The sequence below is a fragment of the Aulonocara stuartgranti genome (genome assembly GCF_965226115.1).
Source record: "Aulonocara stuartgranti genome assembly, chromosome: 7".
In the NCBI taxonomy this organism is placed as follows: Eukaryota; Metazoa; Chordata; class Actinopteri; order Cichliformes; family Cichlidae; genus Aulonocara; species Aulonocara stuartgranti.
In genome coordinates, this window is record NC_138945.1 from 48,763,209 (window position 1) to 48,781,419 (window position 18,211).

Genomic DNA, 18,211 nt, shown 5'->3' on the forward strand with positions numbered 1-18,211 from the left:
GAATCAGTAAACAGTACCTTGAGATGATCATTGCTGATTACGGTGTGCTCTCCTTCGTAAGAAATGATGACCGCATTGACGACCACCTCAGGCTCAGACAAGTAACCTTGCTTAAATATTTTAATCCTGAACGTGCCCTCTTCGGAAAGTCCATTTGCCTGCACAGTGAAGCTGAAGGAGTCCTTGGACCTCAGACTCTCATAATTGTGCTCATATGAGACTACACCCTTTTTCAGGTCTTCCTCTGTGAAAACTGATGCCTCAATCCCACTCACAATAATTCTGCCATCCTTGGGTGGGGATGTAATCTGAAACGTAATCTCACTGTCATGTCTGATGTCCATGTTGGATTCTGCACTCAGCAGGGCGGTAGTAAGGGTTTTGGTGCTTCCGTGATCGATGACGATGATTGTGTTGTTCACCACTCGCAGGTAGGGTTCACCTGCCTGGATCTCAAGCACCGCAGTGGTCTTGTGGAAGCCATCTGACACCTGGAGTGAAAAGCGCTCCCGATCTGCTCCGTGGTGAATGAATAAGACTTTCTTATCTTTCAGGTCGGCTTGTGTAAAGCGGAAAAGGGGTTGTGATGGCTGTGATGTTGAGACAATATTGCCCGAAAGGATTCCCTCACGAGCGTAGACGATTTGACTGTCATTGAAACCCGAGTCATTGTCCTTGAACTGAATGACATCTGTTGTTAGCAGGCGCTGACTGTTACGGACCACATTGAAGACTTTATCCACTGTCCTCACAGGAGTATGCTCATTTTTGGGATGGATTGATATTCTGAAAACATCGCTCACAGTTCTCTCTGCATTTTCTTCATTTGCCAAAAAATGGAACTCATCACTGCTTGTCTTGGAGCCATCGTGCTTGTAAACGAGCCTTCCAAACTCAATATCTTCATTACTAAAAACTCTTATCGCCCCCTCAAATCTAGCAACTCCAGGTGGGGAATCCCTTATTAGCCGCCCATGCTTTGGCTCTTGAGTCACCCGATACAGGAAATTAACAGAACTTGAAGACTCCAGCCAAAGGTAGTTTTTGTTAAGACCATGCTCACTGCCCTCCAACACAACCAACTTCTTATTAGTCAAAACAGGGGCATCAGCGCTGGCAATGATATTGATCGGAAAGGTGTACAGAGGAGAGTGCTGATCCTCAGCAAAGACTTTGAACTGGAACTGATCTGTAGTATCCACAGCTCTTCGCACTCGGGCCCTGTAGCTAACGGCATTGTCTAAAATGTCTTTTTGGGTGAACATGTCACCCTCACCCAGCTCTCTGTCTGACAACAGGAGGCTTCCCAGTGTTGGGGGTGTAATGAGGATGTATTTAATTGTCCTGGGGTCTGGGGTTTTGTCAATGAATTCAGCTTGAAGGTCTGTGATTGTTTGCTCTTCACCAGCCTCCATTTCCAGTGGTACCAGCTGAGAAACCTTCACTTGAGCAGGGGCAATCATGACTGCAAAAGTATTGTTCCAGAGGGAGAACCGCCCCAGATGAGCGCTGAATTGGATCTGCTCCAACACAGTATTTTCCTGGTCACTTGAGTCTGTGCTGACATACCTAAGGCGCTTCTGATCTAAATCAGACTGATGAAAAGTTGTGACTTGTTTGTACACTCCGTCATTTGTCAGAATCTGCAGTTCTCCAAACACTAGAGGTTGTGTGATGTTATACACAATATCGCCAATACGAGGATGAGCGAGAGCAGCCAACTTGTGATTGTCTATGGATGCATTGCTTCCTTGTGACAAAAGAAGGCCAGAGTTAGTGACCATAGTTAAATCCGGTTGTATCACGGACAACTTAAAAGTAGTGAAAAGGCTTGATCCTTCAAAAGGCACGTCTAGGGTCATCATACCAGTACTACCACCTCTGTGTACAAAATAAATATTTCCATCTTCCAGGTCCTTACAAGCAAACTCTGAGATGCTTACTCCTGGTTTCTCTCTGTCTTCTAAGTAACCAAAATCCTTGGGAGGCTCTGAAGTAACAGTTATAATTAAGTCATCACAATTCAAGTCGAAATCCAACAACCTCATGATGCTGGTATTCAAATGAGTGCGGCCATTTTCAGCGATGGAGATTTCATTTATATCAAGTTGTGGTGTATCCTTAACTGGAAGAATTTCAATTGGGAGGACATAATTGTGAGGAGTTTTTAAACATTCTGGAAGGTAGAAATCACTTTGAGCAACCACCTGTAAATAGATTTGATCTGCAAGCCTTTCATTTCCATCATGCATATACTTGATTCTCTTATTGACAATATCAAGAAGAGTAAACTTTTGAATGTGTTGTCTGTTAATGTTTATATCGACTAAGCCATATGAGGGAAGACTCTCGAGAGTAAAGGTAATCTGCGACTGTTGCATGTTTGCAGCACTGAGGTCAAATGTAGGGTTTAAGTTGTTGATATCAAGAAAAACCTCTCCACCTTCTGGCACTTGTAATGGGGTGACATCTAGAAGCTTGGTCACATTTCTAAATAACTCTGTCGTGTTTTCTGTTGGGTAGCAGTGCTGTTGTTGATTAAAGTCAATGTAAACATGTGGGGTACTGATTGTAGGGGAAGTTGAGGTTAATTCCCCGTCATAATTTGAGTAGTCATAGTCCTCTCCTTCACATTTAACATGAATATCTTTGGTCACCAGAGCATCCTGCAGGTTTCTGTCTTTCTGATTCACTTTAATTTCTCCCAAGCATCCAATGAAGGATTCGTCTGTCAAATCTTCCTGATAGATGCGACCTAATGAACCATTGCCATGGAAGAATTCCTTCCTTTTTGCCTGGATGCCCCCTAAATACAGGCTTCCGACCAAATCCAGTTTTTGTGATGGGTCAAGGGAAAGGGAGGAAGACTGGCTGTCTACATTAAGAACAAAAGAATCCTGACTGATCTCGATCTTAACTCTGTGCCACTGATCGTCATCCAGCCGCACTTGCATATTCTTCAGGGCCTCCATACCACTACCGAGGTCCAGTAAACCTTTGAGATAGCCTTTCACAACACCAACAGCAATGAAGTCCGAATCTTGGCCAGGATGGAAAACAAGTAAGGCATCTTCAATGGTGGTTTTCATTAGAAATTCCAAGGCCCTTCGAGAACCACTACCTCCACTCCAGGTGGAGAAGGATATAAAAGAATCAGGGGTGCTGAAACTGGTGGTCTCGCCATCTCCAGCCTCAAACTCATTGCTGCAGGCTTCCTTTGTGTCTTGGCATCGTTTAAATGTTGAAGTGAGAATATCAAATTGATGGGATTGAAATTTGACTTCAGTCATACAGCCACGAAAAGGAGTAATGGCATTGCTAAGGTACGAAGTATGCAGGTCTTCAGTTCCTCCAAGCCAAATGCCCTGGTCAATATTGAGCTGCCCCCCGTCATTGCTCACAGGAACATATGTTGAAAAGACATCATTAATTGTCATGGTAAGCCTGCCTTCTTTCAGTGTCAGTGAGACTTTGTGGTCCAGAAGATTGTTCAGGTATGCTCCTTCAGATGAGGACAGCGTGACCTCACCAGCCCCCATGTTCATCCGAGCCTACGTGGAAACAAACATCATTTATTTCATTTGAAAAATTACATTGCATTGCATCTTTTGTATATTGTGGAACACTGGGTATTTCTTTGTGTTCATTTAATTGGAGCTGCTATTATATGAATTTATCTCTGCACTCTTATCTGGACATGATACTTAACATTAATGACTTACTTCACTATGGTTTAACTAAAAAAGGTTATAAAAAACAACCCTACTGTGCAAAGGTTTTCAGTCACCCCTCGTTTTTGGTCTTGAGCAATCATTTTGTAGACTTTCTTTTTTGGCTGCTTTTTTTGGGTCATTTTTAGTCTAGTCCTTGTACCTGACCACTTTCAAAATAATGCTTTTTTATTATTTGTTTCTTGAGCTACTTAACACTAACCTATAACTCATTAAAGCATTAAAAAAAGCATCTAACTTAAGGAATGAGCCAGTACTGTGGCTACACAAAATACAAAAAATCCAGCAATGATCCTACACAGGACTTCAGAAATGCATCTAGTCCATCTACTGTTTGCTGAGGCATCATCAGAAATGGTCTTACTGGAATGTTGGGTGTCCTTAAGGAAAGGAAATGAGGAGAAAAGGTTGAGCTATGCCAAATCACACAAGAAATGGTTTGAAAATCAGTGGGAACAGTTCTTATGGAGGGATGAATCCAAATTTGTACATTTTGGTTTAAATCATCAGCATGGAGAGAGTCATGGCTTGGGGGCTGCATTTCAGTCAGCGGTGTTCGGGATCTTGTCAAAATTGATGAAATTAAGGAAGAAGAAAAGTACAGTCAGATTTGGCAGTTTACACCATGCAGTGACATCTTAAAGCTGTCTGTTTGGCAATGGCTTCGTTTTTCACCATGACTATGATACTGCCAATTCACTAAAAGAATACCAGAACGGAAAAACACACAATGTGACACCGTCAGTCATGTATTGGCCTCCCCAAAGCCCAGACCTCAACGTTCTTTAAGCAGTGTGGGATCATCTTGTCAGAGTGAAAAGCAGTTTTTTTCCTTATATATTGTATTTTCATGTACGTTTGTATTTTCTGGGTTCAATAAGACACTCCACCAATTTCCCATTTTCCAAGAAATATAAAGAAATCAGTGGTTGCCTCAAACGTTTTGTCATAAATGAACTGTGGTCATTATCATTGCCAGATCCTGTCAGTTACAATTGATTGCAGGTTAATTATTTGGCTAATGAAAGACAAATTAAATTTTTTTTACAATATAGAACATTCAAGCAGTGTATGACAAAACCAAAGCAAATGACAAAGAAGTCATAATTAATAAGTAATTAACTCATTTAGAAAATGAATTAATTCCCAGAAGTTTCACTAATAAAATCAGAGATCTGAATGTTCTTTAAAAAAAATGTTGAACTACATGATTCTTTAACATCCCTCACAGAAAAGGCAATTTCATTTTTGTGGCGCCTCGACTCTATTTGTTCAATGTATCTGATATCCCTGAAAAACGTCGACTAGTAATATTTCCTTTTATTACAAATAACCTTTGATTTCTCCTCACTGAAAATGAAGCAATATTGTCCCTTCTGGGAAAAGTCTGTATGTCTCGGTCGCACCGTAACTGATGAGAGTTTTACTGCTTTAATTTATTATTTATTTATTATAGACATAAACAGTTTTCATTTAAGTGAGAGAACTAGAGAAGACAAAACCCCCCAAAAGAATATAATCAATCCACCTGTTTTAGAGGGACTCACGATGAAGTAATCGTAGCTTATTGAATTGAAACAGAGTTCACGACTACTTTAAAGGTCACGTAGTTCATAACCCATTCATAACACATTCTGTTTCTTCTAGTAATTTCACTCGTGATCTCTTTGGGATTTTAATGTGTGACAAATTAAGCAAATTACCCTGATTAAATGACTATTTTGAGGTCATTTCTCCATATAAATCACTTTAGCTGTTTATTATTTCACTATAACAAAACACTCTGAAACAGGACTCTCTGTACTATGCATAGGTGACTTTGACAATAACATATTTCGCACTGTAGCTGAAGTTGAAGTGTGGAACTACACTTCTCTACAAATACAATAAGTTATGCTGATTTCAAGGTGTTTTTGTTCTTTCTGAGTCCTTAGACTTGATTTTCCCGTAGAGCTGCAAATAGAAATGCAGTTGTCTGTTTTAGCCTCTTCTTTTGAACAACTGCTCTGTTTTTGAATTGGTTATCCAATGGGTGCCAACACTGCTTTGTTTAAAAAGAGTTTTAAGGGCTCAGATTATTGCCATTTCTAAATCCGCACCTGTATTTTCCCATTTTGGAGCTCAAGGAACAGGTAGTCCTCGTTCCCAGCAGCCAGGAGTAGCAGCCCACTTCGTCGACTTGTCTTGAACTTTAGTGACAACTGGAAGGTGGAGACATCTTGGAAGGCGTTTAAATGACAGAAGCTGTCCCCAAAGTAGGATTCTGTGAAGAGTGAATGTAGGTTATCTGAAAGTATAATATATGGATCATGTTATCCTATACATCAAAGACATTTCTGTTTTTATACCCCGGATACATACACGGACACTTATTTTCTTTCACTTTGCACCATATGTCTTGTTTGTCATTTCTCTAGGAAAAGGCACCAAAACTTTTGTAGCTAAACATAAAATAGCCTCATTTGCATGATCATTTGCATTGTCTGCACTGTGGAAGCATAACATGGCCTACTACAGTGGCCCACACAAAAAGACACCTGCACAGGATGACACATTATCAACTCATCCTACAGCTGTTGACTGGCAACTCCCTGAATTCTGATGTGGAAGTTTGGCGAAACCAATTAGAGGAGCATTTTTTAATACAGTCTCATTTTACAGTGCAACGTTCTCAGGCACTGATTTCTATATTATCAGGTGTCCTCCAGCTGCTCCTGGCTGAAGAGGAGCTCCTGTGGCCTCAAAGGGATTCTCTCACTGAGACATCAGTCATTACCCCTGCGGAGATTTTTCCGGGCACATAGAGTCATGGGGAGCAGGATTTCCCAGGCTTGAGCTGTCTCATTTTCAATGATATGCTAATTCAGCCACCTGCCCCGGACTGTGCTCTCTCGAGCCCTTGACAAAATGTAAACCGGGGAGGAAGTCAATTATTTTCCAGTGCACATGCTCTGAAATTAAACTGGACCACCTCCAACAACCCGTTTCCTCAGCCATGGGTTTTCCATGGCTTTAGCCAAGAGATATAGAATTAGACACAGAAGCTCACAGTGAAGAAAGCAATGTTCTGATCGGCCAGTGCTAATGCTTTGGAATATTTGGAATAGTCCAGCAACGAGATAGAGACAGTGTTGTGTCAAAGTTCATAAATTCCTGGGAGATCATGAGGGACAAAATGTTCCCTCAAAATCAGCAGCAGCATCAACTAACCTAGCAGGCTTCATGCGATAGGGCATTAAGGAGAGGAGAAGAAAATATGACAGGCTCGAGAATTCACATTCATAACTATAAATGGGAAAAAGTACTTTCTCAGGGCTGAAACAAATGAGTGTGTGTGTGTCTGTAAAGGACAGCCTATGTCTGGGTTGCGTCTACATTAATGTCATGCTGCCAACTTCAAAACACTGAAGGCTAACTTTGTCCTTTTGTCTCTCATCCTGTAAGTGAGCCTTTCCATTGCGGATCTGCAACAAACATTGAAAATGTAAACAAAGACAATCATTTTGATGTCAGCAAGAACGAAAGCAAAGCTTTTATCGTCACGCCCACGGTTCTGCGTTTTAACTAAGAGGCATTTAGTTTTGGGTCCAGGGCTGCTCTGTCATGAACAAAGTCAGTGATGAATGGTCTAAGCACAAGGCCAAGCACACAGAGAGACTTTTTGCAGTCACAGAAACGCCACGGATATCACACGTGGATTTGACATTATCACATGTTAAACTTTGTAATACATACTGTGTGAATAACAACAAAGAAAAGTGAAAGAAATCACAATGACAATGAAACCAGCCCTGACAACTCAACAAGGAAATGTTACAGAACATGGAAATGTCATTTGTACAAGAGAGTTGGACGAAATTGTTGTAGTTACACATCATTCATTTGCAAAATGTCACTTTTTGGAGTCTATTGTCGTTAGCTGTTACTGACTGCGCCAGAGGCTATTATAGTACAGTTCAGAGAGTTTTTGGTAAAGCTAAGGTATTCTAAATGAAATACTAGTGCTAATTGCATAGGACCCTCTAGGCTGAAACTGAAAAATGGGGGAACAGAATCTTTTCTTACAGGCAATTGCATTAACAAAGAAAATCGCAATGAGCTCCATGGTTCTTAAACCCGAGCTTTTGTTGGATTGTTCACTGAGCATGGGGATAAAAAGCTGAAGGAGAGAGCGATGCCAAGACAATTCTGCCTGGGGATTTTCTGGTTCAAATTCAGCTTGCTGCTGTTGCCTTCAGGAAAAAGGAGCACATTTTCTAATGATACACACAAAAGCTTTACTCTCTGCAGTGTACCTGGACCTGGAATTCATTAGTTCTCCATCTAAGCTGTGTAAAGCTCTGTGTAGAATAGGCTTCACGTAGGAAAAGCACATTTTCAACATGCTATCTGTATAAATGTCTCGCTCTGTGGCACTTCTTTTGTCTCTGCACCCTTGGTGAAACCTGTTCAGTGTTAACAGTTCCTAATATGTTTGCAAAGAGATACCTCCAGGATGACAGAAAATGAATTGTACATCACACAAACCTCCTCTCTTCTCTTTTCCTGCAGTGTAAGACTAAGCCACAGTCTCCATCTTCCAGGCACTCAGTGCTGGATGTAGATGGGAACTAGCTGAGGGGATTTTGCTGACAAGGCATCATCATACAGAAAGGAACATCATTGCTCCCAAAGGATGTAAGCTGGAGCTGTGGCTCTTCTGCCACACTTGGTGTCAGTCTGTGTGTTGAAGTTTAACCACCCAAGAGCACAGTCTCTGATAAGCTTCAACTACCACACCTCCCCCTTAACACCACTTTAACACAAACCATTCTGTGTCAAGCAGAATCCTGGTCTCAGGCCAATGCAGATGGCTATAATTTGATGACTGACTGCTCTTGTATTTATAATGCTCGGAGGAAACTGAGTCTTCCTCCCTTTTAAGAATCGCTGGATGAATTACCCTTTTGTCTTCCTCTCCCTTTCCTCCTCCTCTTCTCTATCCTCTTTTGGTCCCAGGCTAGTGACACATGTCCGGAAAAGCTATAGGGAAGAGAGACACGCTGACCACAAGTGCCGGAGACAGTGAGAAGACTTTGTGTCCTGTGACATGTCCGTACTGATCAGTCAGAATCGCTTTAGTCCTACTTTAAGTGAGTGTGAAGATGTGGCAGATACACATGAACTAAGGATTCAGGGTGCTAAATGACTCATTACAGTCACTCAAGGAAATCTTTAAACTATATGCAGAAAATTGTGAAAACTGATATCCTTGAACTTTGTATTAACTGCATAAACAGAATAATGCTATTTTATTTATTGTACTTATTCTGTTTGTTTGAAATATTTAGCAGAAGAAAGGACCTTGTGTGTGGTTCTCTTCTCAAATTTTGTCATGGTAACACTGCTTGGAATCCAAACAAACCACCTACTTGCGTAACCCATGGTTAAGCTATGGTTAGATTGACTATAAATAGAGGTTATGTTTGCCATTTCTTTCCTTTGCTGGGTTTTGCCTACTGCAACAGGGCATGATGGCTCAAGGATATGAAAAATAGAGTCTGCTAACCACAGACAGAACCTGAGAGCTTATAAGTGCAATATTGTTTTTGCCACATGGCAACTCAGTCATTACCACGAAACAATTATAATCCTTTGCAAGGGTCAATAGCACTTAGACCTGTGGTAAACATTTGTTTTCTAATTGTGTCTGCAGACAGCTCAATGTACTGTTAGGGTTTGGAAGAGAACAGGAGAAGTTGCACATTACAACTAATCAGCTGAGTGAACAGCCTTGATAATTTATTGTTATTTATCAAACCAAAATGCCAAGTATCAGCTGTGAGTATTTCAAATATCATAGTGGAAGAGGATGGATGGCGTTTCAACACTGCACTAAAGCTGCAACCTTTCTTTAAATGGATTTCTTTACTATCCTTTACTACAGTTACAGAGCCTGTGTTTCATATGCCCACCATCCACCCCAGCCACCTCCCTCCAATTCTTTGCTTTGACAGATGCTAAATAAAATATGCTGCTGAGCATAATCAAAGCAGCATTAAATAATTAACATAATATTCTTAATATACCATAAGTTTGATATAGGGTGTGCTGTAAGTCATAACTATATGTCAGAACCAACTTGTTGGGAGCATCAAACTCCAGCTGTTGGCCCCACCCAGCCAGGAGGTTCAAATCAAGAATCTTCCTGTTGTAAGACAAGAGTGCTAACCACTGGATGACATTGTCATCCCTCAATAAACATTCAGATTCACTATATTAATACAGATTTCAAAAAAAAAAAAAATTTCCAACAGAAGAAAAATGTTCTTAAAATGTCTCCAAAAGTTCATTCTGTTCATCTGGACGTAACGTTTTCAGTGGGAGAAACGTTTCGTCACTCATCCAAGTAACTTCTTCAGTCTCAGCTGAGTGCAGGTTTCCCCAATCTTATAAACAGTACATTTAGGGACAGGCTTAGGGCGTCGGGGGGTTCCCCGGAGGCATCTTCCTTGGGGGGCTCAACCCGGGGTAGCGGTCACGTCCGGTTGAGGGCTCTGTTGGCTCTCAGGTGACTGTTTCCTCGCGGCTGCGTGCAGCGGGGCTAGGGGAGGGTCTGTGCTGACGGACGTGGGTTACTGACCTGGCAACCTGGCTGCCCCTGGGTGGGTCCGGGATGGGCGTGAGGTTCTGGGGGTGCTCCGTCTCTGGGCGGGGGCCCGGGCCGGGCCTCGGGGGCTCGGGTCCTGGTTGGTGTGTTGCCGGGGTTGTGGGCGGGTGGGTGCATGGGGGCCCGGCCCTGGAGCAGGGTGCCGCCGGTGCATCGAGCCGCCTGGGGGGCTCTTCAACTGGTGGGGGGGATGGTCACATCTGGCAGGAGCTTTCTTCTCTCAGGAACTCTCTGCAGGAGGGGGAGATACAGGAGAGGTGGAGGAAGATCTCAGCCTGGGCGTCTACCGTCTTATGTAGTCTGGAAGATGTGTGGTTGGTGGGGTGGGTGCAGTTTTCTCTGTGGTGGGGTTGGGTGGACTGTCCAGGGCTCTGTGGAGCCGGGGGGCGCTACTGCACTGGGCCCCGGTCTGATGGGCCTGGGCCCCCCTTCCCTGGCGGGTCGCGGAGGGTGGGAGTGCCTACTGGGGTCAGCGGGGGAGCTGGCCCCAGGGAGGGGTTACCTGCCCCTCCCTTCCTTCCCTCCCCATCTCCAGCTGCCTCCCTCTTCCCGCTCCTCCACAACCACCCACACATGCAGGGCCTTGGAGTGGGGGTATGTCACCAGGGTGCAGAGGAGGCTACCCCCCCCCCCTGTCCCCTTCTGGCTGCCTCTGCCTCAATTTTATCCCACAACTTAGACATTCACATTATTCACACTCTCATTACACATACATATAGGATCTTGGGGGTGGGCACAATCACGGAGTCCAAATCACCATCAGGGTGTATACCTCACCCCTGACGTCGTTGCCCACCTCTCAATTTTAAATACACTTAGTCATTGAGGGCTAGCAGGAGGGACCATGCGCTTACCTGCTGCTCCTTGGCAGGTAGCTCCATGCCCTCCTGGGTTTTAATTGCACCTTAGAACACATATGCATCAACACTACAATGAGCGGGTGGAGGGAGGTTTGGAGTCTTCTCCCACCCCCATTCTCTGCGGCCTGCTGGAGCGGGGGGGCTAGTAGGAGGAGTTGGCCGTCCGACTGCGGTCTGGGGTGTGGGGCCTCCCTGCTGCTGCGGAGTCGGGGTGGTCTGCCTCTCCCCACCGCAGGGAAAAGGGTAACACCACCTGGGTCTGGGTGCAATTCCCCCCTCCAGGGGCAAGGGTACCTAGACCCGGTTTGTAGAGTACGCTTGGGGAGTGTGATTGTGTGTACAGCGTCTCTTTATGTCTGTCTCCACGTTGGTTGAGTGTGGAGTGAGTGCATATGAGAGCATGAGGGTGGGAATGGATGTTTGTGTCTGTGTGTGCCTGTATGTCTGTGTCTATATGTCAGGTTGGGTATCAGACGCCACCTCTCTGGGGACACCTCAGGCCCTCCAAGGTTTGGAGGCCTATCTCCACCCACCACCACTTCCCCTGCCGGTGGCGGACTCCCTCAGGTGTCGGTGTGTTGGTGGTTCTTTGTGTCTGGGGGTGGGCGTCCGGGTACACACCGGCTCACTCCTTGGCGGCCGCTTGTCGGGGCCTGGGGCCTGGGGCTCGCTCGGGCCCCTTTGGAGGTGGGGTGCCCCCGGCCTCTCGGCCTAGGGCTCGGTCACTCAGGCGCAGCTGGGGGCCGGCGGAGCTCACGGGCGCGTCACTGCAACCCCCCCTGGCTTCTGCTCCGCGGCTGCTGAGTGAGCCCTCATCTGGGACTCTCCTCAGCTCTTACTGGAACAGTGGCGCGGCTGCCCCTCTGTTGGTCTTCCATGGTCTCTTGTGTTCTGGGGGCCTCTGGATGTCTGGAGTTTTGATCTCCTCCATACCCGCTTCACACCCTGGAGGACGGGGCTGTGGCCCCCCCACACTCCCTAGCAGATCATTACATGGAGAAACCTTTGGAATGCAAGCATGCTGATCCACACAGGTATGCACACATGGGTATTCACAGACGCGGACTAAAGCTTTCTTGGCTGCTGCCTCAAAGCACACTGTGCGCTGTCTATCTTGCGTGCTGCACAATATCGTTTATTACTTAGTAAATACTGATATCTATGACTAGCTAGTTTATTGTGATGGTGCTTTGTTTTCTCTATTATTATGTTGCTCTTTGTTGTTTGCTGTCTCCTTTGTTTGTTTGTTTGTTTGTTTGTTTTTTCTCCATACAGGTGACCCAGGAGTTTTTTTTTTTTTTTTTTTTTTTTTTTTGTCTCTCTTCCCCCCCCTTCTCACCGTCTCTTCTCCCCTTGGGTTTTCTTTCTTTCTCTCCCCCTCTCTCTCTCATTCATTCCCCCTGTCCTATTTATTAAAAAAAAAAAAAAAAAAAAAAATGACAAAGGATGAACTGAAGCTCTGCCATCACGTAATGTCGCATACTGCTGTTTCTGATGTCATTAAAAAAAAAAAAAAAAAAAAAAAAAAAATAAACAGTACATTTGCATAATGACTGAAACCAGCCCACTGAAGGAACAAAACACTACGTCTAGATGAACAGAATCAACTTTTGGAGATTTACTTACCTGGATGATTGAGGATGCATCAAGACGTTCTTAAAATGTTCTCAGGAAGTGAGCATTTTGGCAAAAACATTTAGAGACTCTGAATACAGCACTCTCCATAAGACAATAGTCCTAGCTCCAGTGCTTTTAAACAGCAGAGAGCTGAGCCACAACTCTACATACTTTGACAGTGCTGCTTTATGAGGATCCCTTCCAGACTTTTCAGAAGTCACCAGGGACACACTTTTACAGGCTTTAAGGAGCCATTTCTCAGACCCAGCTATGCTAGCGTGAAAGCAGGCTGCATAATTCTAGCCCCCTCCCTCCCTTTCAAATCCCTATCCACTTCTGCATCCCTCTGAGACACTCCAATCACAGCCAGATTGAAGAGGTACAATACTTAAAAAAAGGCTTGTGGAGGCCACAGCTGGAAGCCTCCTCCCTGGCAATAACCTACAACTTTTCAGGCTGTCTCTCTATAAAACGCACGCTTACAAAACAGACAAGGGGTAGCGGCAGCAACGAAAAATTATGACCTTTCTCTGTGAAAAGAGAATGGAAGTGCAATGTAATTTTAGCTTAGGTAAATGGACTTGTGACAAAGCGTGGAGTGGAGGATGTGAAAGACTCATGCTGTCTGGATTTGTGCTCTGCTCTGAAAAGCTTGGTCTCCATGCAGAATGAAAGGAAAAGCACTCCCTTTGGAATGACATAAAAGTGGTAGTGTCTTTAATTAGTGTAACTGAAGACTTTCCAATATTCCAACAAACAAACAAACAAACAAACAAACAAACAAACAAACAAACAAACAAACAAACAAACAAACAAACAAACAAACAAACAAACAAACAAATAAATAAAAACACATAAAACTGACAGAGATATTTCTATCTGTCTTTTTATACCCATTTGTTTAGTTTAAGAAGGAAAAAAAGCAGGATAACTCAGGGCTTATAGGGGAGTACCCTACCACTGCGTAACATCCAATCCCATGACTGGAAAGCCAAAGAACAGTCTTGTTGTATACTCCAGAAAGTTGCCACGAACGCCTTTTTTACAGCATGTACACTCTCTTGCACAGCTTTCAGGGAAAATATCCCCTCAAAAGTTGGGCTTCATTACCCTGAAATGCTAACTGAACTCTTTCAGGCCACAGCAGACAAAGATATATTATGGTAGTTTAAAAGCACACAATGGGACATTCTCAAATTTTCAAGCTATGCTTTTCCTGAATTTCAATTTTCCAACCACTAAGGTGTTTGATTAATTTGCAGGCTCTTGGCTCCTAAAACTCTGCTAAAAGACTTGTGATCCTAATGACTTCAGTTGATGATCTCACTCACCAAACAGCATTGTAAGACAAACATAGCCATGAACGGATGCATTGTAGTGATTTGGGGCTCTGCTGTAGTTTATGACTGACTAATACAAAGCGTGCCACTGTCAGCCCAGCTGAGCTACGGAAACCATGGTCAAGGTCCCGCACAGTGAGTCCTGTTAAAATAATCTCTCCGTGACATCAGAGGAGTGGACCGCCCCATAGGATTTCAACCTGCAATCCCCCTAACAATAAATGGACCTCACTATGCCTGAGCACACACACTTTCTTTTGTCATGTTTTGAAAGAGATATTCTAATGTGTGATTGTTTATACATGTAGCTATGCCTTTCTCTGTTTTCCCTCAGCTCCTGAAATTCTTTATGGAGCTGAAGGACATTTAATGAAGTCTCACATGTGAGAAGTGACTGCAACAGTGTGTCAAGGGAGCAGACAGGAAGGAAAAAATTGCACACAAACTATCAAATCTAAGACTTTTTTTTACAGTGATATCTTTCGCATCGTTCGGTAAAGAAAGTGTACTGTCCTTCTGTGCTTTCACATCTGAAATCTAATTAGAGGCCAACTGAGGATTTTCATTAACCTACAGTGCTTGATTGAAAAGAAGCTTAAAGGTGAAAAAAACAAACTGAGAGCGCAGCATGTAATGGATGGGTAGCTAGAATGGTTGGGCCTTTTTTCCCCCACAGCATTGATGGACCAAAGAGTAATAGCAGCAGGAAATTAGCACACAGTTAAGTACAGCCTCTTAAGTTTCTAACATTTACAATGTCAACACAAAATGGGAGCGCAAAGACGTTCTGTGTCCTGTTGTTGTGTCGTGATTAGCACGGCTAATTAAACTAAATTATTTTAATGTTGGTTATTTTAAGCCCCTGTTTCAAAGTGTGATACCACATCATACCCAGGTTAAAGTCTGGATTTAATTAATAGACATCATAAACCCCTAATTTTCCCATGACAGAATCCCCCCCCTATCATTATGATTTATCTGATACAGCCTATATCAGTATGCTGATATGAGTCCACATTGAAGTCCATCTCTGGAGGAAACTTTTTCAGTTTTCAGTTACATTTTCCTCAGGTTTAGTCAACAAATTAGCTTAGCAGGTAAGGAAAAAAAATCACGGTTAATATTAAATGGAACCTTTTAGCAACTTTTCATCCACCTCTTGGGGAACTTCTCTTGGCAGAAGCCCTGAAGTGGGGCTTATGCTCGGTTTTGGACATACACAACTGCAGGCTCCATGGACCAGTAGCCATTCCTGTTATATTTCTTTTAAGTCCACTGGAAGACCAGCTGAAGGGTGCATGGGTAGTTGGCACATGGTAGTGCAGTCTCTGTGCAGATGAATCCAAAATTACCCAGTATGTGGCTGTCTGCTTGGAGCCTCCTGCTCATCATCTGGTGATGAAATTTGCATCACTGCACACTTGTTTTTTTACTTTTTATTTTTAATCTCTCTTGGGTTATCCTCAGAAACCAAAAAATCTACTGGAAGTACATGCATAAGCTTATTTCCTGAATGTACTGTGTTTACTTTAATGAGGCACAAGAGGTGTTTAGAAAGTATTTTTTTAAAAATATTTTTTATATACCGCTTTCTTTATTCTTTATCACACTTGCTATATATGTGTTTAAAAACAGTTAAATCGAAGTTTTAAATCTTAAACACACCTATTTGTTTTTTTTTGAGAGAAAGCTAATCTGCCTCTAAGTATGGTGGAGCTGGAGCCAGAGGTTAGTTAGCATAGCTTAGCATAAAAGCATGAAGCTGGAAAAAGTCATTAGTTTTGATAACAGTAAATGCCAACATATCTCTACCTCAGTGCTCCACAAACAAATTTTAGTTTGCATATAAATGCTACAAGTTGAAGGGCATATGGCTAATATATGTAGCAGCATAGCAGGCTAAGCTAAACAGCGCCTGCTCTCAGTTCATTTAGCTTACACAGAATTCAAATAGGCTCTTGCCCCCAATTTTTCACTTATATCAACTGAGTAGAGAGCATCTTGGTGAAAGGAGACATTTTGGCATTCTTTTCAGTTTGCAGGCTTTGTTAGATAAGTAGTCACAAGGGGCCTGTGTTTCTATGTTGCACCTCAACTCTCCCCCTACAGTTAATATTTCTCTTAATATCGCCAAACTATGCTCTTGAGGTTTGTGTCTTCTGTTGTGCCTTGGGTTTTAATGTTTTCACAATACATATGGCTGGTATGCTGTTGCACACTACTGAGAGTGCCTAAGGCACTTTTGGAACTGCCACAATTGAAGTATGAATAAGAAGAGAAGACGTGACAGCACCAGCGTTTGGTCGTGTAATTTCCACAGCCACACTTTTTTTGGGGGTATTGAAAGTACATGTCTGCGTGTTTGCTCTCATCCTAATTCTTTTATCGTTAACAGTCATTTCTGACAGTATCAATAGCTCCATTCAGCTTTCGCACTGAGTACCCTCGTGACTGCAGTTATGAGTACGATTGCATGCATCAGTCACTCCTCCACTAATTATCAGCATGACATTGGCTTTTCAGTGCCTTGGAACGTACTTTGCTGAATAGCAGTTCACTGTCATAAATCATTCCACTTATATGTCAGCACAGGGAATGAGATTTAGCACCTTAAACCAAGAAACCTTGCTCAGCTGGGGTCCAGTGCCTGGGAACACTAGATAGAAATGGCTTTATGTTCCAGACAGATCAGTTAAATTATTTTTATGTCTTTCTCTCATTTGGGTCTCACTGATTCAAAACAGAAAATGACTTGTCAATTTTATGTGGTCCTGGCTGCAACTTCACCTCATGCTATATAGCAGACAAGGTATGTCATTTTACATTGGGAGCCACATACTTTGATCTTAAGTGGGCCGGACCTAGGATGTGCAATTTCAAAAGAATGCCTTGTGTACATTAAAGAAGACGTCTTGGCTTGTTTTTGCCCAGGTTGTCCTGTAATTATAAAATATAAAGTTTTTGTTAATTAAAAAAAAAAGTTCTACAGGAACTTTTCTGTCATTTAATTATTTAATTAATATTTAATTATAATAGTGTGGTTATAAAAAACCATGGAGGAAGTCTTTATGTAAGGAAGAAATACAGTTAAAAGTGCAAAAATGTACAAATTCCTTCACAGGCCTTATGGTTGACACCCCTGTAACAGACAATACAAAATTGGATTTATTTAGTTGTAAGGTGGATAGTATTCAAACTCTTGGTACCTTTTAATTTTATGTCAGTTACCCAAAACGCCACATTTTTCTCTCCTCACAATAGTTAAATGTTGAAAGGAGCCTTTGTCACATCAGTTTCAACCTTCACAGCTACACACTCTTTCCATGACCAAATCTAAAGGTGAGGCTTATCTGTAAATGAGGTCTCTAGTCTCTAAAGAGGGGGAACTTGTGATACAGAGGTTGCAGTGTAGGGGCCTCTCAAAACCCATATCCGGCTTTAAACCAGGTCTGCAGACTCAGTGTGTGTTTGAGATCAGAGTGTCACATTAGCTCCATAATGAGAACCAGCTGAAGGCACACACCACCAGACTGACCCTTTCCAGCTCAGACTGCCCCCACCTTCATTTCCCTACCACCCTCGCAGCCGTACCCCAGATAAATGCTTTATCCAGATGCTTTCTCTGAAACCCTTCCATCAACTGGCGTTACTCTAAACCGTCTTAGTGCACACACCCAAAAACAGAAGTACACGGTGCAAACATAAACACCCATACTCACCCTTGCACCTATTAGTGGCTATGAGCACACGCACACACGCTTTCCCTCCCTTTGCCACGGGTTAAGGATCTCACAAGCTAACAGCCATTCCTTCTGTGCCCGCTGGCTGAGTCAGCCCTCTGTCTCCCGCCATTCAGATAAATGTTTTCCACCAGGCTACCGTTGAAGAGGCCCACCCTGCTCCACCCAGCTCCTTTTCTCCAACTGTCTTTTGGGAAAATGTTACTAGCGCTCCCTACCCCCCAACCCCAAACCTCTCTTTAGCATCCCTCTGTGCAGAACTCACTCTTCCTCA

General features: G+C 43.1%; 1 protein-coding gene across 1 annotated transcript in view; it reads right to left on the bottom strand.

Moving 5' to 3' along the window:
- cspg4 (chondroitin sulfate proteoglycan 4) overlaps nt 1-18,211 on the bottom strand; it is a 76,710-nt gene that overhangs the window by 24,735 nt on the left and 33,764 nt on the right. Inside the window, exons 2-3 of the mRNA XM_082541727.1 lie at nt 5,831-5,994; nt 18-3,551 (exon numbers count right to left, since the gene is read on the bottom strand). Coding sequence (XP_082397853.1) covers nt 18-3,551; nt 5,831-5,994 — 3,698 coding nt within the window. The remainder of the gene's footprint in view (nt 1-17; nt 3,552-5,830; nt 5,995-18,211) is intronic.